The sequence below is a fragment of the Bufo gargarizans genome, chromosome 11 (genome assembly GCF_014858855.1).
Source record: "Bufo gargarizans isolate SCDJY-AF-19 chromosome 11, ASM1485885v1, whole genome shotgun sequence".
Taxonomy (NCBI): Eukaryota; Metazoa; Chordata; class Amphibia; order Anura; family Bufonidae; genus Bufo; species Bufo gargarizans.
Genome location: NC_058090.1, coordinates 98,705,261 through 98,728,406, shown reverse-complemented (window position 1 = coordinate 98,728,406; position 23,146 = coordinate 98,705,261). Strand labels below are relative to the sequence as shown.

The window sequence follows — 23,146 nt, the reverse complement described above, 5'->3', positions numbered from 1 at the left end:
TACTGGCCCGCCCCAGCGTTGTGACTACCTATCTCTCACACAGCTATGGCGGCCTCCTCTTGAGTAGCAGCTCCTTGTGTGAAGGAGGCAAATGACATAACACAGACGTGTGGGCCCCCCCGCACTTCATAACACTATTAGGCCTCAGAGAAGATTATGCGGCCCTGTTGCCCACAGCAGCCTATCAGAGTTCAGCTTTCATTTTGTAACCTGCAGTGAAGAAATGAAAACTCAACTCTGATTGGTCGCTATGGGCAACGAGGCCTAGTCATTTCACTCAATGAGTGGAGGCTGAAAATGGGGGGAGATTCAGGGTTTGTTCACATTGTGGTTTTACTCTGTTTGCTAACATTTTCATTTTCCCCCCACAGACGAGCCGCTGGAAGGATATATAGCGCACACCATGCTGAAAATTCAGCACCTTAGTCAATGCCATTTCTTAAAGTGACAGTACACTTGATAATACCCACTTACCTGGAAACAGAACTGTACTATGTGGTGAATACTAGATTGTTGTGTGCACACTGTTTAAATAAAGCTTTGTTGCTGTTCTATATTATTCTTTCATTATATATATATATATCTCTATATCTTTTTTATACCAGACTAAAGGCCCCGCATACAAGACCGAATGTATTTTGCAGTGTGGAAAATATAGAGGACGTCCATGCGGTATCTTTTTGTTGTTTGAAGACCCACTGATTTCCGTGGGGCACTGGTCGTGGGCAAGAACAGGTGATGTTCTTTCCATTGCATGGCCACCATATGTAGACCACAGACCCATTGAAGTCAATGGGTGCTCCAAAAATGCGGATGCAACACATTAGTTATTTTGCACACCACAAAATACCTCCACAGTCATGTCCATGAGGCCTTAGCCAAACCGGTCAATTTTGCCATGTTCTCTGGACTCTAGCACAATTAGTGTTGTCATAAGGGAAGGACAAGCTGAAATTTCAAAGCCCAATCCTTTGGTTCTGACAGGAGATAAGCCGCCGCCGCAGAAACGGTGAGGGTCCCCCTACAAGAAGGGCACAGCTCCCATTCCATACATTGTCATAGTTGACCTTGGGACCTCCATTTTTGTGAGAACTGGAGGTCTGACTGCTGTGGACCCCCTTTACTGGACCCCCCATCCCTTTCAGTTTTGGGTGCAGAGCTGCCATGTAAACACAAATACAACATGTAATTAATACCGAAGCCAAGTATAACTCCCAGTGGATTGCGTCGTGCAGCTGTCGGCGCGTGAAAGGAACACCCCACCCCCGTGTCGGCTGACTCTTCTCCGTCAGGAACTTTTCCTCTTCCAACAAGGAGGAAACAAAACCGTTCCCCGAACCATTGATTCTCATCTACAGATTGCATTAATGCTCCAGTCACCTCCAAAGCTGCATGTACAACTCTGCTGACGCCCAAAAAAAAAGGTTCATACAGCCCTTCTAAAAAGGGACCTGTCCATCTATCATGCTGTGTGTTTCAAGATCTCTGCTTGCTGTCAATGATCTTTTTTAATATCAATAGTGCTCATGGCAGATATTCCCCTCTATAAGCTAAACAAATGAGCAGCGCTCTGTCCAGAGTCTGTTACAATGTATCAGTGCAGGTAAAAATGGTCGGCCTCACGTCATTAAGCATGTAGAGGGAAAATGATTCCAACATATATGCCAATCATGCCCAGAGGTTTCCACTGACTGGCAAGGAAGGGGTAATGGTAACCTGTACATCAAATGGAGGCCAATAACGTGATGTGAACAGGGCCTTAAAGGGGTTGTCCAATAATTAAATTTTTTTAATAGGCTTCCCACGGTGCCATCGCTGTTTCCAGGTTCCTCTCGAGATGCAGGAAAGGTCCGCTTAGCCAAAAGCAGGCTCAGGTAGGTAACCGCTGCCGGATTGAGAAAGACCAGCGGAGCACTGTAAAGTATTGACTTATTTTACACCAACCTTTAAAAAATATAATATATATATATATATATATATATATATACACACACACAACCTAACAACCCCTTAAAGTCCAAAAAGGATTATTTAGACAGGATACAACTGTAGCAAACTCTCAGCTGTGAGACGTATCGTGTCTAACACTGACAGGAAGCAGAGCTCTTGAAAAAGTCAAAAACTGAAGGGTAAATTAATAAACCCATTAAAGGGGTTATCCCATCTTAGACAATGGGGGGCATATCGCTAGGATATGCCCCCATTGTCTGATAAGTGCGGGTCCCACCTCTGGGACCCGCATCTACAAGGAGAACGGAGCCAGGGAGAGCTGTGGCTGGAGGACCCCGGGATCCGTTCACCACCAGGCGCAGCTCCCCACCCCCATTCATTTCTATGGGTCCAGCACTCGGCTATTTTCGGCGGCTCCATAGAAATAGATGGAGGGAGGCTGCACATGCGCCCTCAACTTTCTCAGCTCCGTTCTCCTTGTAGATGCGGGTCCCAGAGATGGGACCCGCACCTATCAGACAATGGGGGCATATCCTAGCGATATGCCCCCATTATCTAAGATTGGATGACCCCTTTAACCCTTGCCTGCAAGAATCCCCCATCTTACCTTCCCTCCCCCAAACCCACAGATAGACGCGCACACACTCCATTTTGCCAAGATGCTTTTAGTAGCCAGGACCTTACGCGCAAAGTCGGGAGAATACAGACGCAAACCGTTCCAGTTAATGTAACCAGAGGACGCGATCTCGAAATTTTCAGTTACCCATCACCCCTGCCAGGATAGGATCCAGGCAGGAGCGGGCATCACCATCACAAGTCTGGGCATAAAGTCAGGAAAAATAAAACATTTGGTTTATTGTTAAAATCAAATCTAATGAAAATAAGACTCCACATCGTTAGGAGGATGGGGGTTATCTTTAAAATATAGGGAAATGGGGGAAGGGGGAAAAAAAACAAAAAAACATCCTAGGTCGTCGGTCGTCACTTCACGATATCCGCTGAGCAAAGTCATGAAGATTAGTGAGTTAAATAATTAGGAGCAATCAGCTAGGAGCAGGCCTGTGCGAACAGCGCCAAAGAGCTGACATTTGGGAAAAATATACGGCTCGCCCCCCCCTCCCCATGAAGGAGGGGGGAGGTGAGAGAGATGAGACATGTGCAGCACCGCAGAGCGCCTCCTAGGAACTGTCCAGTGTCAATAGCATGTAGGGTGCGGCCACTTCCCATGATGCTCAGCGGTCAGGACTAAGTACTAAGGGCCAGGATGGTTCTTGTCGGGGTTTGCGCATTGCTGTGGGTTTCCGCTTTGGCAGACGGCTCGCTCTTAAGAGGGCTGAGAGCCCAACAGTCTTTCGATGGCCGCGTTGATGTCTCCACCCGTTGCTATGAGGGCTTGTAGGTTAGCTTCGCGGTTGATGAAGCCCATGGCGTTTAACTGGTCCAGTTGGGACTGGAAGCGCACCTCTGGGGTCTGTCCCTGTAATGGGAAAGACAGGAGAGCATTACAAGTCATGAATACACACAAAAAAAGGGATATACCCATCTCAGAAAGGTGCAGCCCCAGGAAGCTAAGGAGCACACACCGAGATTGCGCAGCGTGTTCCGAAAATAGCTGAGAGAGCGCACTCTGCTATTTACTGAAGTCTCATAGCAGTGAATGGAGAGCACACCAGGCATGCACAGCCACCTTTTCCATTCACCGCTATGGGACTGCCAGAAATAGCAGTGAAAGAAGGGAGTGGGCGCATGCGTAGTGCACCCTCCGTTCAGGGTCACAGAGGTGGCATCTGAATTTATCAGCCAAGTCTCTGGTCCCTCTTGACACGGGAATGGGGCCTCATACCGGGGCGCTTCCTCCTGCTAGAAGTTGGATCATCTGCTGCATCATTTGTTGCTGAGGGTTGCTGGTGCCCCCTGCTGGAGAGGCACTGGTCGGCGTGGAGGGATTGTCAGGAGCTGTGCTTCCACTAGATGTAGGGGGCATCCAGGGGACACCAGAGGAACCAAGACTGGAAAACAAAAAAGATAGGTGGAATGAATGATAGACGACTAAAGACAACCAGAAACCGGCACCCACAGTATAGGGTCCAGGGGTCACTGGAACGGTTACTCTGGGGTGAGGTCTTTAAGGAGAAAGGTCCTGGCAGGACTAGACCTAGATGGTGTCTTACCCTGAGATCAGGCCGGGGGCCTCCGTCTGGAGCGTCTGAAGCCCCTGCTGAATTTGGAGGAGGGCTTGCATGGCTCGGGGGTTGGTCATTATAGAGAGAGATTCAGGATTCTGCATCTGTGGGCGACAACAAGCAGATCAGTGCTGGCAACAGACATCCATTGGAGTGCAGCGGGTGAATCGACTCGTCATGCCTGAGGGACTGGGAAATCATCATCTTACCTGCTGTAGGAAGACCGGCAGCTGGAGCCTGAGCTGTTCCTGGAGCTGGGGGTTACCAGCGAAGATTGGAATGTTTCCCATCATCTGGATTCGGAGAAGGGAGATTATCACATCAGACATTACAGCGCTTGTGGCCGGGGGGGTATAAGAATCTGATCTGCGAGGGTCCGACCAGGGGTCTTGAGCCCCACAGGATAAACTAACAAATGTGCTGCTGCTTCAGAGACTATTGAACCTGCAGCACATTCATATGGGGGAGACCCAGGGCCCCCCATTCTGAGCTTTAGGCTAGGTCTACACAGCGATTTTATGGCGCGACAGATAGGGCCCAACTACACTGCAATAGTTGTCGCGCGACAATTTTTATAATGATAGTCTACGGTGTCGCAATGACACATGCGACGCGACAATCGCAGAAAAATCCATCTCAAATGGATTTTTTGCGACTGTCACGTTGCAGTGCGACACCATAGACTGCCATTATAAGAATTGTCGCGCGACAAAATGTCGTTGTGCCGATATAGCCTAAAACTTGCCATGACCCCTAACCATCAACCACCGCGCTCAGCATGTAGTAAACCCTTCCTGACCTACCGCCATCCTCACGTTCCTACCTGAGCAGCGAAGTCTGGATTCTGGGAGAGCGTCTGCATCATGGTGCGCATGTAGGGGGCGGACATCATGCTCTGTATTAGCTGGGGGTTCTCGGAAATCTGCTGGAACAAACCCTGCATTTCGGGGCTGTTAAACATTCCTAAAACAAAACAAAAAACCGCAATAAAAATTTACACTGACGCGCTGTGGGAATTTTCTAACCCGCATGGATAGAGCACGAAGGCCTGTTTCTTCCACTCCGCTCACTAGACGAGCTCGGTGAGGCTGTAAGGCCCCATATTCACACGGGTTCCCTCCCCAATGCTGATGTCTTCCTCCAACTGCTTCTGATCAGAGGCCGCGCTGATGTCACGACCGCATCATGGGGGAGGGGGGGGCATCTGCTTGCCATTTAACACAGACATGTAACCCCTGCAGCCAATCACTTGCTGTATCAGCGCCGACAGGCCACTGAATGGCTGCCGTGGTCACACATCTGAGGTGGGATGTCATCACTGGTGGAAACCATAAGAATGGCAGAGGCAGGAGACCAATAATCATGATCTTACTTGCTTTTAAAACTTCATTTTTTACAAAGTGTGAGCTGTCTGGACACCGATTTTTACGATTGCATTTTACTCATTTTGGGCTAAAAAGATTTTTTCCAATTGGTCTTTATTAAAAATGTTCAGCCGTTTCTGAGATACAAGGGTTTAAATCTGTCCGTCTGTTTTCCTTGAATCCTGTCATCTGACAGCTCATGTGTAGCTCTTACCGCTGATCTCATAAACACTTAGCACTTATAAACACTCATTAAAGCTAAGTGTTTATGAGATCAGAGGTAAGAGCTACACATGAGCTGTCAGATGACGGGATTCAAGGAAAACAGACTGACTGCCTGCAAACGGACAGATTTAAACCCTTGTATCTCAGAAACGGCAGAACATTTTTACTAAAAACCAATTGAAAAAAATGTATTTTTAGCCCAAAATGAGTAAAATGCAATCATAAAAAAGTCCCCCGAAGGTGTCCATAGCCTTTAATTAAGCAATATCGCTAATAAGCATTTGAGGAGAATGCTGAGGATGTTACTCCGCTCGTACCCGTCCCCAGGCTGGCAGCGTTGATGCCGAATGGGTTGGACACGGTAGGGGCTGTCTGGCTGGTCGTGGAGCTGATGTTGCCCTCGGTGGTGGGGGGCTGACTCTGAGGGGAAGAAGGATTCCAGGGGTTTGGAAGAGGGTCACGGTTCTCTGTGCGTAAAGGCTGAGAGGCTGAACCCTCCGAGCCTCCAGTGGCGGAAAATGGGTTGTTTCCAAACTAGGGAAGAAGAGAGAAACAACGTCCGGATGAGTACAAAAGATCACATATACCACGCCGATCATCGCTCCTGCTGTAGTGGTCACCTACCACCTGACCCACCTCCACTGGAGGAAATGATTCTGCTGTTTTAGACAGAAGACTGCCCCCTGGTTACCTGTTCTCTGGCTGCGCTGAACATCGGCTCCTGGATATCTGTGTACATGCGTCGTAAAGCGTTATATCCTCCGGGGATGCTCTCCAGGTTACTCAGGGCACGGTCCTGATTCCTCATCATCTCCTGCATCATGGCGGGGTTGCGGGCCAGTTCCATGGTCTGAAAGAACAGATTAAACTCAAATGGCGGCACCAGGGGCAGTGTCTAACAGGAGACGTCGACCATGCCCGACATCCCGTACCTGTCTCATGAGCTCGGGGTTGTTCAGCATGTGACTTATCTCTGGGTTCCTCTCCATCAGCTGCTGCATTTGAGGATTCGCTATGATCATCTGCCTCATGAGGTCCGGGTTGGACATCATGTTCTGCACTAGCGGGTTCTCCATGATCTGAGACAACATCTCCGGGTTGGACATGAGCTGGCGTTGCATCTGTTGCTGAAGCTCCATGAAGTTGGGGGAGCCCATGCCCAAGTTGCCCAAACCGGTCAGCCCTCCAAACCCGGCTGGAAGACAGAGGAGAAACTTAATACAACAGGAACCAGAAGCCACCAGCGGTGAAGTAGGGCGCGTACTTACTGAGGATGCCCGGAGATGAAGCCCTATCAGGGGGGCTTGTGCCACTCGCTCTGGTGGTACCACCAGCGCTGTCAGGAGCAGGGGTGGCGGTGGGGTCAGACGGTGAGGGCGAGGTGGCGTCTTCTTCAGGTGTGGTGGATGCAATAGAGGCAGCAACGGTGGCAGCAGCAGAAGGAGAGGCGGCGGATGGATCCTGTAACCTAAACACATATCTCATGAGGTCATGGATCGGCAACACCCCAGCTTCGGTGAAACTACGACTCCCAGCATGCACACTTGCTTGGCCGTCCTCACAACTCCCACAGAAGTGAACTGAGCATGCTAGGAGTTGTAGATTTCAGGTTAAAGAACGTCACTACTCACTTCTGTGCCGTCTTGATGACTAGATGTACGGTGAGGCCATCTTTGATGCCATGTTGGTTCAGAGTGTCTCCATCTTTCAAGATCTTCCCAGCGAATATCAGAACCAGCTGATCCTTCTTGGCTTTAAACCGCCTGGAAATCTCCTCCTTGAACTGCAGGGTAACCAAAAAAAAAAAAATCACAGTGATATATTCCAGCAGAATTTTGAACGCAGCTCTGAAGTGTTACACATGACATAAGCCAAACGCCAGGAAAGCATGGGACTACGAAGGGCTAACCGGTAAGATTGAACGCAGACCAGGATGGGAAGACTTTCGGCAACTATCAAGGGGTTAATTCGCAAGCAAATTCCCAACGGGTCCAAGTCAAGAGCTCTGAAAGCAAACCGCTCCAGAGGGAGGGCAGGATTACGACACGGCCTCGGCTGTGTCACAGGACGCTGCTCTGACTACAGACAACCGCGCCATTATAATAACCCGCACCCTAATGCACACAGCCGTACGTTCCCTGGAAAGTAGGAGTACCCAGATCTCATTAAAGGCGACCCTTGGGTTCTCCAGGACCCCCACGTCTTATCCAGAAGGCAGTGGCGAAGAGCGTCTCTTGACTGGGAGGACCTGTCCATTGAAGTGAACAGGCATGGTGTAATACTGCACTTCCCCCTGTGGTGGCGCTGCAGGGAAATCGAACACTCAGTTCCAGGTGTCCCCTCAGATTCCAGCTGATTGCTGGGGGTCTCACACAGAGGCTATCCTCCCCAAGAAGTAAGCAGCATCCCGTCTCCCAGGCACCACTGATCTTACAATTTTCACCTTGCAGTCAGTGAATGGAAACTTTCTCATTTACACCGAGGCGCTAAAATCCTTCACAGACCTATTACGTCTCACAGCAGAGGGATCGTCACAGTCACATCCAGTAAAACGAATCCTCTCCAAGCCACTCTGGACTCAGTGGGTTAATGTCAGCAATACGGTGGTGACGAATAGCGACGAGCGAAGTCGCTCCATTCAAAGCTTCGGAATAATCCTGTACGGAGATCAGTCTCTGTACAGTATTAGAACGTATGGGCTCCGGTGAGCCGAAGTTAGTTATTCACGAAGTCGCACGTAACTTCGGTAGTTTATTTTAAAGGTGGAAAATTAACTACCGAAGTTACGCGCGACTTCGTGAATAACTAACCTGGGCTCATGGGAGCCCATACGTTCTAATACTGTACAGAGACTGATCTCCGTACAGGATTATTCTGAAGGTTTGGATGGAGCGACTTCGGATGAAGCATCCGATGCTCGCTTCACTCAACACTAGTGACGAACCCTCAGCTGTGAGAAGAACTTTGGAGCAGGACAAGTTTTCCGTCTCAATACAAACAAGAATTTCCCATTCACTGAAAGAAAGAGGAGATCTTTAAATCAGTTCAGAATGAAAACACAAAGCACGAAAGACTGCTTAGGACAGCACAACTAGCAGCAGCGCCTCAGATATAGCCTGTATTATACTCCAGAGCTGCACTCACTATTCTGCTGGTGCAGTCACTGTGTACATACATTGCATTACTTATCCTGTACTGATCCTGAGTTACATCATGTATTATACTCCAGAGCTGCACTCACTATTCTGCTGGTGGAGTCACTGTGTACATACATTACTTATCCTGTACTGATCCTGAGTTACATCCTGTATTATACTCCAGAGCTGCACTCACTATTCTGCTGGTGCAGTCTCTGTGTACATACATTACTTATCCTGTACTGATCCTGAGCTACATCCTGTATTATACTCCAGAGCTGCACTCACTATTCTGCTGGTGCAGTCACTGTGTACATACATTACTTATCCTGTACTGATCCTGAGTTACATCCTGTATTATACTCCAGAGCTGCACTCACTATTCTGCTGGTGCAGTCACTGTGTACATACATTACTTATCCTGTGCTGATCCTGAGTTACATCCTGTATTATACTCCAGAGCTGCACTCACTATTCTGCTGGTGCAGTCACTGTGTACATACATTACTTATCCTGTACTGATCCTGAGTTACATCCTGTATTATACTCCAGAGCTGCACTCACTATTCTGCTGGTGCAGTCACTGTGTACATACATTACTTATCCTGTACTGATCCTGAGTTACATCCTGTATTATACTCCAGAGCTGCACTCACTATTCTGCTGGTGCAGTCACTGTGTACATACATTACTTATCCTGTACTGATCCTGAGTTACATCCTGTATTATACTCCAGAGCTGCACTCACTATTCTGCTGGTGCAGTCACTGTGTACATACATTACTTATCCTGTACTGATCCTGAGTTACATCCTGTATTATACTCCAGAGCTGCACTCACTATTCTGCTGGTGCAGTCACTGTGTACATACATTACTTATCCTGTACTGATCCTGAGTTACATCCTGTATTATACTCCAGAGCTGCACTCACTATCCTGCTGGTGGAGTCACTGTGTACATACATTTATGTAGCAGAAGAGCGAGTGCAGCTCTGAGGTACAGGATAAAAAGAGGGGTGCCCTTCCAGAATGGGTAAAACTGGAGACCACCAGGCACAGCTCGCCCACTATACAGATGTCGTATCCATAGAAACCGTAGGCAAGCATGGGCATGGCAGGCGGTACAGACGGCAGCACACACCGCACATGTGCCCGTCCAGCGGCTACCAGTCACTGCCCCCCTCACCCACAAAGCAGCCCCCGGCCGGCGCTCACCTCCCGCACACACGCCGTCTCTCCGATCACGATCTCTTCCTTGTCCTTGGGCGTCTTCACTGTGACCCGGATAAGGCCTTTACCCGGCGCCTGTCCGGGGTTACCGGAGGCCGCACCGTCAGCGCCGCTCTCCGCCATCTTGTTTACACCCGCCCACCCCGAGGAGGAGCAGCAGCAGCAGAAAAAAGGGGGCAGTGTGTTTGCCGGCTATAGCGAAACACACAAACCCGCGCTTTGTTTCGGTGGCTAGACTCTTTGGCGACCTCAAGCGGCGCGGAGGACCCAGCGCAGGAGATGCTGCTGCGTCATGCCCCACAACCACATGACCCGATCCCACCAACCACAGCGCTTCTCCTTGGAACGCAACAAGTAAACGAACCAATCAGAACCTGTGTAAAAGCAGCGGCACGCAGTGTGCGTTCCAGGGCCTACGCTGTTGCCAGGGCAACGTAATCCTCAGTCAATTGCCTTTATTCTTTATCTTACTATTGCAACGCACTTCTCGTTATTTCTAACCTTCGTATCTAACAGACTGTCGCATGAGTCAATTTGGTGGACGTAACAATTTCTTGGGTTTCCCATAGCTCTGGGTTTGGACTGCATTTCCCGTCGTGCACTGCGCGGGTGGGGTTCTTCTGGTCGCATGACAGCAGCCCCGGCGACTGCTTTTCGTGTGGAGTTGCTGCAGGAGGATTATTATGTTGCGACCCAAAGCTCTGACCCAGGTGCTGAGCCAAGCCAACACTGGGGGCGTGCAGAGCACTCTGTGAGTATGCAGACCCCCTCAGCCCACCCTGCACTGCAGCCACAGGCTACCCCTAATTCTGGTTCAGGCCTCTCTCTTTTACCATCATCTTTATTAAAATATAGCTTTTAACACTAGTGTTTTTCTATTTAAAACAAAGAACAGAGCCCCCCGACACGTTTCGCCACTTATGTGGTGTCTTCAGGGGGTTAGGAGGTTGCAACCTCCTGTTGTCGTGTGATACCCCCCGAAAACATCACAGAGGCCGCATAGAAGAGCAGGACCACAATATCGGACACGAGGATCCGTGGCATTCTAAAAGCAACCAGCGCCGCACCGCAGACACGTGGGACGCCAAGCGGAGAGGGCGCATCCACTGCGATACGGGGAAGCAGGAGGTTCGGTCTGTGAGTATAATACTTAGGCTACTTTCACACTTGTGGCAGAGTGATTCGGCACCGGATCCGGCAATCTGAATGCAAACGGACAGCATTTGTAGACGGATCCGTTTATATTTTATAATTTTTTTCACCTTTTTACCAGTCTGCGCGTCGGATCCGGTCTTCTGCCAAATCTCAATACCTTGCGAAAAGTCTATACCGGAAGTGACGTGGGCGCACAGGAATCCGCTGGAGGAGGGTGTGCGCGGCGATGCGCAAGCGCACATGCAATGGCTAATCCAATCATAGAAGTACTTTGTGCACCACGCAGGCCTCTTTCACACAAGCGTGTCCGGATGCGTTGCGGCAAACCCGTGCGAGTAGGTACCCAATTGCAGTCAGTTTTGACTGCGATTGCGCACCGTTGGTCAGTTTTTATCGCGCGGGTGCAATGCGTTTTGCACGCGCGTGATAAAAAACTGAATGTGGTACCCAGACCCGAACTTCTTCACAGAAGTTTGGGTTAGGTGTTGTGTAGATTGTATTATTTTTCCCTTATAACATGGTTAGTGAATAACGCGCGAAAAACACACAATATAGAACATGCTGCGATTTTCACGCAACGCACAAGTGATGCGTGAAAATCACCGCTCATGGGCACAGCCCCATAGAAATGAATGGGTCCGGATTCAGTGCGGGTGCAAAGCGTTCACTTCATGCATTGCACCTGCGCGGAAAACTCGCCCGTGTGAAAGGGGCCTTAGGGGTATAGAGATTTTGCAGCGCAAAATGTTGCATCAGATCGCCCTACCCCTGAGTGCGCAGGCGACTGGTGACTTCGGTATCCAGCACTCAGCTCTGTGGTGTACCCCAATGTCCAGCACTCAGCTCTGCTATGTGGTGTACCCCAATGTCCAGCACTCAGCTCTGCTATGTGGTGACCCCAATGTCCCGCACTCAGCTCTGTGGTGTACCCCAATGTCCCGCACTCAGCTCTGTGGTGTACCCCAATGTCCAGCACTCAGCTCTGCTATGTGGTGACCCCAATGTCCCGCACTCAGCTCTGTGGTGTACCCCAATGTCCCACACTCAGCTCTGTGGTGTACCCCAATGTCCCGCACTCAGCTCAGCTATGTGGTGACCCCAATGTCCCGCACTCAGCTCAGCTATGTGGTGACCCCAATGTCCCGCACTCAGCTCTGCTATGTGGTGACCCCAATGTCCCGCACTCAGCTCTGTGGTGTACCCCAATGTCCCGCACTCAGCTCTGTGGTGTACCCCAATGTCCCGCACTCAGCTCTATGTGGTGACCCCAATGTCCCGCACTCAGCTCTGTGGTGTACCCCAATGTCCCGCACTCAGCTCTGCTATGTTGTGACCCCAATATCCAGCACTCAGCTCTGTGGTGTACCCCAATGTCCCGCACTCAGCTCAGCTATGTGGTGACCCCAATGTCCCGCACTCAGCTCTGTGGTGTACCCCAATGTCCCGCACTCAGCTCTGCTCTGTGGTGTACCCCAATGTCCCGCACTCAGCTCTGCTATGTGGTGACCCCAATGTCCCGCACTCAGCTCTGTGGTGTACCCCAATGTCCCGCACTCAGCTCTGCTATGTGGTGACCCCAATGTCCCGCACTCAGCTCTGCTATGTGGTGACCCCAATGTCCTGCACTCAGCTCTGCTATGTGGTGCCCCCAATATCCAGCACTCAGCTCTATGTGGTGACCCCAATGTCCCGCACTCAGCTCTACTATGTGGTGACCTCGGTATCCAGCACACTCAGCTCTGCGGTAACGATGAACTGCGACTGATGATTTGTGGTCGCCTGCGCACTCAGGGGGAGGGAGATCTGATGCAATATTTTGCACTGCAAAATCTCTATACCACTAAGTGCGCATGCGCGGTGCACAAAGTACTTATATCGCGGCGCTGCAATGATTCTTTGGTAAGCCGGTGGATGTGCACTTGCCACCCGCCTTCAGCTGATTCCTGTGCGGCCGCGTCACTTCCGGTATAGACTTTTCGCAAGGTATAGAGATCTGGCAGAACACCGGCACTAATGCATTCCTACGGCAAGTGTTCCGTTTTATTTTGCCGGAGATAAAACCGTAGCATGCTGCGGTATTCTCTCCGTCCTGAACAGTCAAAAAGACTGAACGGATTGCTCTCCATTCAGAATGCATTAGGATAAAACTGATCACTTCTTTTCCGGTATTGAGCCCCTAGGACGGAACTCTATGCCGGAAAAGAAAACCGCTAGTGTGACAGTACCCTAACGCTCCAACAGAAGACCTACTCCAGGTAAAGTTTAATTCTTACTAACAAAGAAGTATGTGAAGAACACGCGGTACAACAAACCGTATATTACATACAGTCCTGAATGGGATTGAACAAGTCAGTATCCGTAACACTGTTTTAAAGAACGGAGAGCAAACAGTTAATGATTTTTGAATCCAATCAAGGACAGTTTGTGCAATGTACGTCTAAGGCTACTTTCACACTCGCGTTTTCATTTTCCGGTATTGAGTTCCGTCCTAGGGGCTCAATACCGGAAAAGAACTGATCCGTTTTATCTTAATGCGTTCTGAAATGGAGAGCGATCTGTTCAGGATGCATCAGTTCAGTCCGTCTTAGGTCTTTTGGGCCGCAGAAAATACCGCAGCATGCTGCATGCCAAAAATCCTGAACACTTGCCGGAATGCCTGATCTGGCCCCAAGTGTTGCGGCAAAACGGATCCGTTCTTTCCGTTCCGCGCATGCGCAGACCATTAAATCTGTGGGGAAAAAAAATAAATACCTCATCCGTTTTTCCAGATGACAACCGGAAAGACTGATCCGGTATTGCAATGCATTTGTGAGACATCTGTTTGCGTCCAGGTTGCCAGTTCTGGCGACGGAATCCTCTGCCGCTAGTGTGAAAGTATCCTAATAGCCAAAGCGAATGGAATGCATTGTACATATGAATATTTTCTAATCAGATTTCCTGTGGTCTCATTGATGAGACAGAGATATATATATATATAGATATATATATATATATATATATATATATATATATATATATATATATATATATATATATATATATATATATATATATATATAGATATACGAATATTGTTGCTAGGCATCTGACCAACACACTGGGTACATCTGCCCAAGTCTTGATGCCAATCCAATGTTATCACATCCACATCCATTGATCTTCCTACCATTTATTGATTTATTTTATTCATTCATTTATTGCTTAACATTTGGTAAATAATTTATTATTATTATTTTTTTAAATCCAGTTCCATATGTGCGAGTGCCTGTTAATATTCTATAGCGGGGATGCCCAACCTGCGGCCCTCCAGCTGTTGCAAAACTACAATTCCCAGCACGCCTGGGCAGCCTACAGCAGGGCCCTGTGGGAGTTGTAGTTTTACAACAGCAGGTGGAGCATGCCTGCTATAGAACAAGGATGCTCAACTTGCGGCCCTCCAGCTGTTGCAAAACTACAATTCCCAGCACGCCTGGGCAGCCTTCAGCAGGGCCCTGTGGGAGTTGTAGTTTTACAACAGCAGGTTGAGCATGCCTGCTATAGAACAAGGATGCTCAACCTGCGGCTCTCCAGCTGTTGCAAAACTACAACTCCCACAGGGCCCTGCTGCAGGCTGCCCAGCCGTGCTGGGAATTGTAGTTTTGCAACAGCTGGGGGGCCGCAGGTTGAGCATCTCCACCTGCCCCCCCCCCCCCAGCTGTTGAAAAACTACAACTCCCAGCATGCCCTAATAGCTGTAGGCTGCCCAGGCACGCTGGGAGTTGTAGTTTTGCAACAGCTGGAGGGCCGCAGATTGAGCATCCTTGTTCTATAGCAGGCATGCTCAACCTGCAGCCCCCCAGCTGTTGCAAAACTACAATTCCCAGCATGCCCTAATAGCTGTAGGCTGCCCAGGCGTGCTGGGAATTCTAGTTTTGCAACAGCTGGAGGGCCGCAAGTTGAGAATCCTTGTTCTATAGCAGGCATGCTCCACCTGCGGCCCCCCAGCTGTTGTAAAACTACAACTCCCACAATGCTCTGCTGTAGGCTGCCCAGGCATGCTGGGAATTGTAGTTTTGCAACAGCTGGAGGGCCGCAGGTTTAGCAGGGAAAGTGCGGGCTCTTCAGTACATCTGATATCACCATAGCGGCGTTGTGCGAGACCGAACACGACCACCGCAAATGAGACCCATGGGAAGAAAATGACATAAAACACTAGCGTTTATTTTTTATTTTTAGGCTTAATATAAACTAACTTTATTCCATTCTGTGTTTATTTTTAATGAATGCAATAAAAGCTATATTTTAATATAGAGAGAGGCCTAAAACAGAATTTCGAATAAAGATATTCTGTTTGATGCCAGTCAGGTTATAGCCCCGGATTTTGTGCCCCCCGCAGGCTGCTGAACAATGAAGGCTCTTTACTTGCATATTCTGGCTATGGTGACACAGATGCCCGAGTTACAGCTGCTATTGCTAGCAACATTTGGGCTGCCTATGATAAAAACGGATATCAGGCATTCAACGAGGACCATCTTAAATTCATCCTTATGGACTGTATGGTAGGTGTTATTAAAGGGGGCACCCCGATGTGGAGATGCATGGTCTCTAACGCCCAGCGAGTGTTGCCCCATTAATTAGAATGGGTACTATTCTTGCTGGGTATCAGATGGTTGCCTTGGTAACTGCCCGCTTCAGCGTGGCCTGTATCAGAGAGGACACCCACCTCATAGAGATTCAGGGTCTTCCTAATTATCCCTCCCAGAGCAGTTGAATTGGATGCCATGTAATTCTTCATATTTTTTTCCCCACACCTAGGGCGGCCCTAAACAGACAATCCCTTTAAATGGGCTGCTCAGGAATTAGAAAAACATGGCTGCTTTCTTGCCGAAAACAGCGCCACAAGCATAATCACCTGGGGGGGGGGGGTGTAATGCCAAAGCCTCCCAAAAGGTGGCCAACCCCTTTTACGGCATATGTGGTCATCCGCTAGAAGAGGGGCTGCACATCCGTGACTGTGAGAGCCAAGAGGAGGAGATGTCCCTTGTATTACTCCATTTAGTGATGGGCTTGTGCTTCTACACAGCAGCCAATCTGAACAAGAAGAGCTGCAGTGTAAAGCATGAGGGACTTGTGACAATTCCGCTAAATGGGAGTCATTGGTTGTAGTCTGGGGATGATAAAAAAAAATGGTCTCCGTCCTCGACTATACCCCATATCTTGTTGATTCCTCCCACAGGAAGGTCGCGTTGCGATTACAAGAGTGTCAAACCTGCTGCTGTGCATGTATGCCAAAGAGACTGTCGGATTTGGCATGTTGAAAGCAAAGGTGAGTGACCATCCTTAACTCCTAAGGGGGCGCGGACCTGCCCGCCCGCATTGTTCAAAGAATCGAGAAGGTTTCCATTCATTGACAGGAAGCATAGATCTTACAAAATGGTTAGAATCTGTAAATAAAAAATTATAATCCGGATAGAATTGTGAAGGTTTCTATTCGCTTACAGGAAGCAGAGCTCTTGCAAAATGGATAGAATCTGGAAATAAAAAAATTCTAATCCGGATAGAATTGGGAAGGTTTCTATTCGCTTACAGGAAGCAGAGCTCTTGCAAAATGGTTAGCATATGGAAATAAAAAGTTATTTTTTTTTTCTTTTTAAAATACATTGTATCCGTTTTCAAGATCTCTGCCTGCTTTTAGTGAATGAAAACATTCCTATGGCACGCAAAGACTGAAACACCAGTATACCCCACATCTGAGGGTTTGTTACAGTTGTATCTAGCTGGAAAGAAAGATCCTCTGGGAGGTCATCAGCCCCAATTAAAAAGAATGTATATAGAAAAGTTCCCACCCTCATGCTTTACACTGCTGCTTACTCACATTGACTCTTCTTTGTCGTTCCCTAGGCCCAGGCCTTAGTGCAGTACCTCGAGGAGCCCCTGAACCAGGTCTCTGCGTCTTGAGGGCTTCAGGACCGACGCTGGACTGTTTTCGTCAGGCGCCTCTTGTGGACACCCGTCCGTTGCTGATGCCGTGTTGTGATAGACGCTTCCGCAGGCCTCTGCCCGATCCTCCTGCGTTTCCGCGTTACATAAGCTGATACGTTTCCTGTGTTTCCCGTGTGTCCTGCCCAATTAAAGGATGTGGACGGAGGAACCCCGGCTATCGCTAGTGACCCTTCTTATTTCACCGTTATGAGGGCTCCAGGGACTAAATATGGAGTCCCTGGGGCGAGAGAGGCCACCGATGGGCATCTTTGCTTAGTGCTGCCCCCTGCTGCCCGTCACGGGAGCCTACCATGGTAAATGGGGTGACCTGTCATGGCCAAAGAGGGTCTCAACACCCGTCATAGAACTACCCTTCTTCAACACAAGGCGGCAGCACACCTTTTAGACAACCTGCGCCATTCTACAAAGTTCTCGTAAAAAGCTGGGGGCGCTAAGAGCAGCTTCTATAGTCCATTTTTCCCCTCCCCCTCTTCTTAACTTTATAGGCATTTTTGGGAAAATTTTCCCCCATGACCAATCCCAATATCCCTACATCGGTGCTTTTAGCGAGGTTGGTTCCTAGTGAGTGGGCTCACCACAAAGGGGGGGGGGGGTCCTCAGGAATCGGGACTAAAGTATGGGACCGGACTGTAAGAAATGCGTCCGTTCAGTGCTCCAGTTTAACGTACATGAAAAAAACGTATACTATAACGGGCGCCTCAGACTGATGCCATACTGTGGCTTCCCTCAAGTTCCACAAAATTTACAAATGTATGTATTTTTTTTTCTGGACTTTGCAGGATGGGAAGACATGTACAATGGAACTCTATGGTGACGGATGCCACAGTATGACGTCTGTCTGAGGCGTCCGTTAACATACAGGATTTTTCTGTATATGTTAAACGGATGACAAAAATCCAGCACTTCTATTATATTCGTTCTGCTCATCTAACGGGGCAGAACAACAGAAATAAACAGTGGTGTGAACGGGGCCTAAGAGGTGGGAATGCAGGGAACCATTACTGGTCTAATTACCATCAAGCAATTATGGCGAAGTGATAAAGTTTAGTCCAATATGGCGGATCTTCCCTGTACTTTACCACTTGGCGCGCGCGTGTGTGTGTAGTGCAGCGCGTGTGTGTGTAGTGCAGCGCGTGTGTGTAGAGCAGCGCGCGTGTGGGGGTGTGTGTAGAGCAGCGCGTGTGGGGGTGTGTGTAGTACAGCGCGCGCGTGTGGGGGTGTGTGTAGTGCAGCGCGCGCGTGTGGGGGTGTGTGTAGTGCAGCGCGCGCGTGTGGGGGTGTGTGTAGTGCAGCGCGCGCGTGTGGGGGTGTGTGTGTAGTGCAGCGCGCGCGTGTGGGGGTGTGTGTAGTGCAGCGCGCGCGTGTGGGGGTGTGCGTAGTGCAGCGCGCGTGTGGGGTGTGCGTAGTGCAGCGCGCGCGTGTGGGGGTGTGTGTAGTGCAGCGCGCGCGTGTGGGGGTGTGTGTAGTGCAGCGCGCGCGTGTGGGGGTGTGTGTAGTGCAGCGCGCGCGTGTGGGGGTGTGTGTAGTGCAGCGCGCGCGTGTGGGGGTGTGTGTAGTGCAGCGCGCGCGTGTGTAGTGCAGCGCGCGCGTGTGTGTAGTGCAGCGGTGGGGGGTGTGTAGTGCAGCACGTGCGTGTGGGGGGTGTGTGTAGTGCAGCGCGCGCGTGTGGGGGTGTGTGTAGTGTAGCGTGCGTGTGGGGTAGCGCGTGTGGGGTGCGTGTAGTGCAGCGCGCGTGTAGTGTAGTGCAGCGCGCGTGTGGGGCGCGTGTAGTGCAGCGCGCGTGTGGGGTGCGTGTAGTGTAGTGTAGTGCAGCGCGCGTGTGTGTGTGGGGTGTGTAGATTACACATATTGATACATTGCTGGTGCAGGTCAGACTGGATGTACTTTCACCTTGTGGTGCAGGTCAGACTGGATGTACGGGCTCCCCTGCAAGTAGTCCCGCACTCCATTCCTCTTCAGCTCCCGCCAGCTTCCCCTGCTGCAGGGCGCTGTGTGGCTCCGGCCCCCGTCCAAACTAACAAATGGCAAATAGGGTCGTCTCGATTTAACAAAATTTTGATTGGGTTTCAATACCATAAAAAAGTTTTGTGATACCATTCGATAACACGCGAAAAAAAATAAAACAAAAAAAGCGTGCATTCTGCATTTTAAAAAATGGAGAATCATGCAGTTTTTTTTTTTTTCTGTTTCGCCGTTCACCGCATAGTAGATTTTTAAAAAATATTTTAATAGTTTGGACATTTCGGACGCGGTGATATCTATATTTATTTGTTTTTATAAATTTTAGAAGTAAAATTGAGAAAGGGGGTGATTTATACGTAATATTTTGGTGTTTTTTTGTTTGTTTTTTCACGAACTACTAGCCTCCTTTAGGGGCTAGAACCTGGGATCTTTTCATCCCTTGTCCGATTCACCCTGATAGATCTCTATTAGGGTGAATAGGACTTCACACTCTCCCTGCTGTCCTGTGCACACAGCAGAGGGGAGATTACCATGGAGGGCTTCAGTAGTGTTGTAGCTGGCCAGCTAAGACCTGTCCTAGGTTGCTAGTATAGCTTATATGTGTACACAGCTAGACCTGCCAATAACCTTAATACAGTTCCTATGTTTGTGTGTTAAAGACAAAAGCAGAGTTATTTACAGTGACTTCATGTTTGGATGTCATATAACTGTTATATATATTGTGTTCACAGAAGCAGAAAAAAATAATATGCCTTTAAGGTTCATTATATAATGTAAGGTAAGCTCAATGACACAGCAGAAACAACATAAAGCATAGAGTTAAACTGTTGTTGCTAACCAGGAGTCTTGACCAATCCTAGCCAGCCTCACACAGCCCAGGAGTTTTGACCAATCACAGCCAGCCTCACACACAGCCTGTGTGGGAAATTCCCCTAGCAGGAGCTGATGGGATCATTATTCACCGGAGAAAGAAGCTGAACAGACACTCACTCCACTAAGAGCAGTGTTTTATGGAAGCAGAGAGGCCAAAATAGGTATTTAGAACAGTTATATGATGTTCCTACTGTTAATATAGTGATTAGAACTGTATACTGAACCAGTTATATAGGTGTTTACTTACAGTTCCACCAATTGCAAACTACAAAGTTCACAATTCAAATTTCATATTGCAATCCAAATTGCATACAACCATACCAGATCATACTCAACCAATCTGCAAATAGTTACTGCTAACTGCAAATTGCGACTAAATTCATCAAGTAGAACTATTAGACGTCAGATATACCTCTCAGAGAGATCATAAAGTGCTTAAATAACTTAAAGTGAGAGTACAGATACTGAAGAGAGAAATATATCCACCATTTTATGTTGAATGACAAGATTAAACAGTTGAACCACCATTTTATGCATACCGCCATTTTGTGATATCTTTTCAACACTGTTTTGTACGTGGACTATCTGCTGCGGAGGCGGCAGTGTTAGATATGAAGAAAAGTTGATGTTAATAAAGAAGTTATTTCAAGCATTTGGTGTGCGCTATAAACCTACTGTTTCCATAGAACGGCATTGAAGTATTACAGAGTAATAGACAGTCTGGTTAGACTAAAAGTCAGAGATACCAAAATTCTTCTAATGCCACAGCGCAAAAGGCTGCGCCTGCCACAAGTGTCCTGGCTGCCATGGTGGCGCAGTGCGCCCAGCCCCTCCTCCCGCCCCTCTCTCTCCTCATTGGTGGCAGCGGCACAGGGGGGAGGGAGAGAGTGACTCCTCCTCCCCTGTGCTGCTGAGGGAACAAGGTGCGCGCTGAGTAGTGCGCTCCATGGTATCTGTTACTATGCTGCGCTATATGTCAAATCCCAGTACCGTATCGAAACCGGTCCGAAAGTATTGATATTTCGATACCCGAAACAACCCTAATAGCAAAGCTCCTTACTGTATGGAGCTTTGCTATTGGTTATTTCAGGCACCGGCAGCATCGCTTGCGCTGCCTGTGCCTAGCGTGGGCCGTCCTTTTTTTTTCTTAAAGCTGCAGCGCGGCGGTGGGGACAATCTCAAAAGGCTATAAGACTTAAATGTCTTATCGCCATTTGCAAATTCCTGGCGCATTGGCGACCATTTTGGTCGCCATCTGGACCACTGAAGTTAATTCCACGGAATGGTCATAGGAAAAGGAGAAGGCGCTGCAGGTTACTTGGATTCAGGTATCGAACCAAGTTCTAATGGTGTATAGCGACGCGCTTCGGTAAGCGGCCAGGTTGGACTACCTCTATGGGGCCAGACCGTCCTTTGAGGGTATGTCCACATGTAAGCCCCACTCTGTAGTATATAAATGGCTATAAATCTACATAACAAATGGAGAATTTTTCATTCTGCTGGTTGTCACTGCCCCTAACCGGTAATGGGGAGGAGGTACTTTTCTTACATCGGATGGCTGTCTGGAGATGCCCCCTGACTTAAATAAAGTTCACGCTCTCATAGAAACATAGAATGTGTCGGCAGATGAGAACCGTTTGGCCCATCTAGTCTGCCCAATATACTGAATACTATGGATAGCCCTTGGCCCTATCTTATACAGTCCTGATCAAAAGTTTAAGACCACTTGAAAAATGGCAAAAAATCCTATTTAGCATGGCTGGATCTCAACAAGGTTCCAAGTAGAGCTTTAACCTGCAACAAGAAGAAATGGGAGGGAGACAGAACATTTTTTGAGTATTCAATTTAATGAAAACAATGAATAAACTGAAACAGGCTGTTTTTCAGCTGATCAAAAGTTTAGGCCCACACCTCCAAAAAAAAACTAAAACCCCCCCAAACAGAAATCCAACTTCCAAACATAAACTCAGTAATGAGTAGCTCCGCCGTTATTGTTTCGGCATGCTTGATGCAAGCGTTTCCATGAGGTGAGTGGGAACATTTCTCCAAGTGGTGAAGACAGCCGCACGAAGGCCATCTACTGTCTGGAATTGTTGTCCATTTTTGTAAACTTCCCTTGCCATCCATCCCCAAAGGTTCTCAATTGGATTTAGATCAGGAGAACATCCAGGATGGGCCAATAGAGTGATGTTCTTCTCCTGGAAGAAGTCCCTTGTCCTGCGGGCATTGTGTACTGTAGCGTTGTCCTGTTGAAAAACCCAGTCGTTACCACACAGACGAGGGCCCTCAGTCATGAGGGATGCTCTCTGCAACATCTGGACATAGCCAGCGGCCGTTTGACGCCCCTGCACTTCCTGAAGCTTCATTGTTCCTGTTGAGGGAAGTGTTATATTTAAATACATACATATTGGCCCTTTTCTATGAGCCCATCCAGGTGGGACATGTGTGTGTATACATGGAGATGTATGTATGCCCCCTTGGCAGCATACATCTCTATGTATAGGGTATAGTATGTGAGTGGCTTATTAGTCATATCTATATATATATGTGTGTGTGTATATATATATATATATATATATATATATATATGGATGTGCCCCAAGCATCCATGAAAATATATATGAATCCCACCATAGATCGATGTGTGTGTGTGTGTATATATATATATATATATATATATATATATAATATGTGTATGGATGTGCCTCAAGCATCTATACACATATAGTATACAGATGAGATGCCCCCCCCCCCTCCTCCTGCATCCCTGCAGGAGATGAGAAGGTCACCAGATGGCTGGACAATTATGTCCAGCCTCTGGTGACCTCAAAAGGCATAGGATCAATAGAGATCTGATGCTTTTTGGTGTTCACTATTCCCAGCTGCTGGGGATAGTTAACATAACAGAGAGAGGGAAACAAACGTCCCTCCCTCTGTTATCTGCATACCTCCGGCGCGGTAATTATAGCACCGCAAGGTATGCAGATGCGCCACAGGCGGAGGATCAAAGGAACCCTCCGCCTGGAAGCACGGGCCGGGCGGTGACATATCACCACGCCGGCCCACGTGTTCTGGCCGGCGGTGC

General features: G+C 48.6%; 2 protein-coding genes across 2 annotated transcripts; one reads left to right on the top strand and one right to left on the bottom strand.

Moving 5' to 3' along the window:
• Positions 1-2,599: 2,599 nt before the first annotated feature.
• Positions 2,600-10,307, bottom strand: UBQLN4 (ubiquilin 4). The gene is made up of 11 exons (XM_044271794.1): positions 10,075-10,307; positions 7,354-7,505; positions 6,991-7,190; positions 6,655-6,917; positions 6,414-6,572; positions 6,040-6,256; positions 4,957-5,096; positions 4,343-4,426; positions 4,122-4,237; positions 3,794-3,959; positions 2,600-3,427 (listed from the first exon to the last, which is right to left on the bottom strand). The coding sequence occupies exons 1-11, from the start codon at positions 10,210-10,212 to the stop codon at positions 3,275-3,277; spliced, it is 1,788 nt and encodes a 595-aa protein (XP_044127729.1). The 5' UTR covers positions 10,213-10,307; the 3' UTR covers positions 2,600-3,274.
• Positions 10,308-10,681: 374 nt separating this feature from the next.
• Positions 10,682-17,381, top strand: LAMTOR2 (late endosomal/lysosomal adaptor, MAPK and MTOR activator 2). Its single transcript, XM_044272589.1, has 4 exons — positions 10,682-10,840; positions 15,620-15,782; positions 16,460-16,549; positions 17,125-17,381. The coding sequence occupies exons 1-4, from the start codon at positions 10,773-10,775 to the stop codon at positions 17,179-17,181; spliced, it is 378 nt and encodes a 125-aa protein (XP_044128524.1). The 5' UTR covers positions 10,682-10,772; the 3' UTR covers positions 17,182-17,381.
• Positions 17,382-23,146: the final 5,765 nt, after the last annotated feature.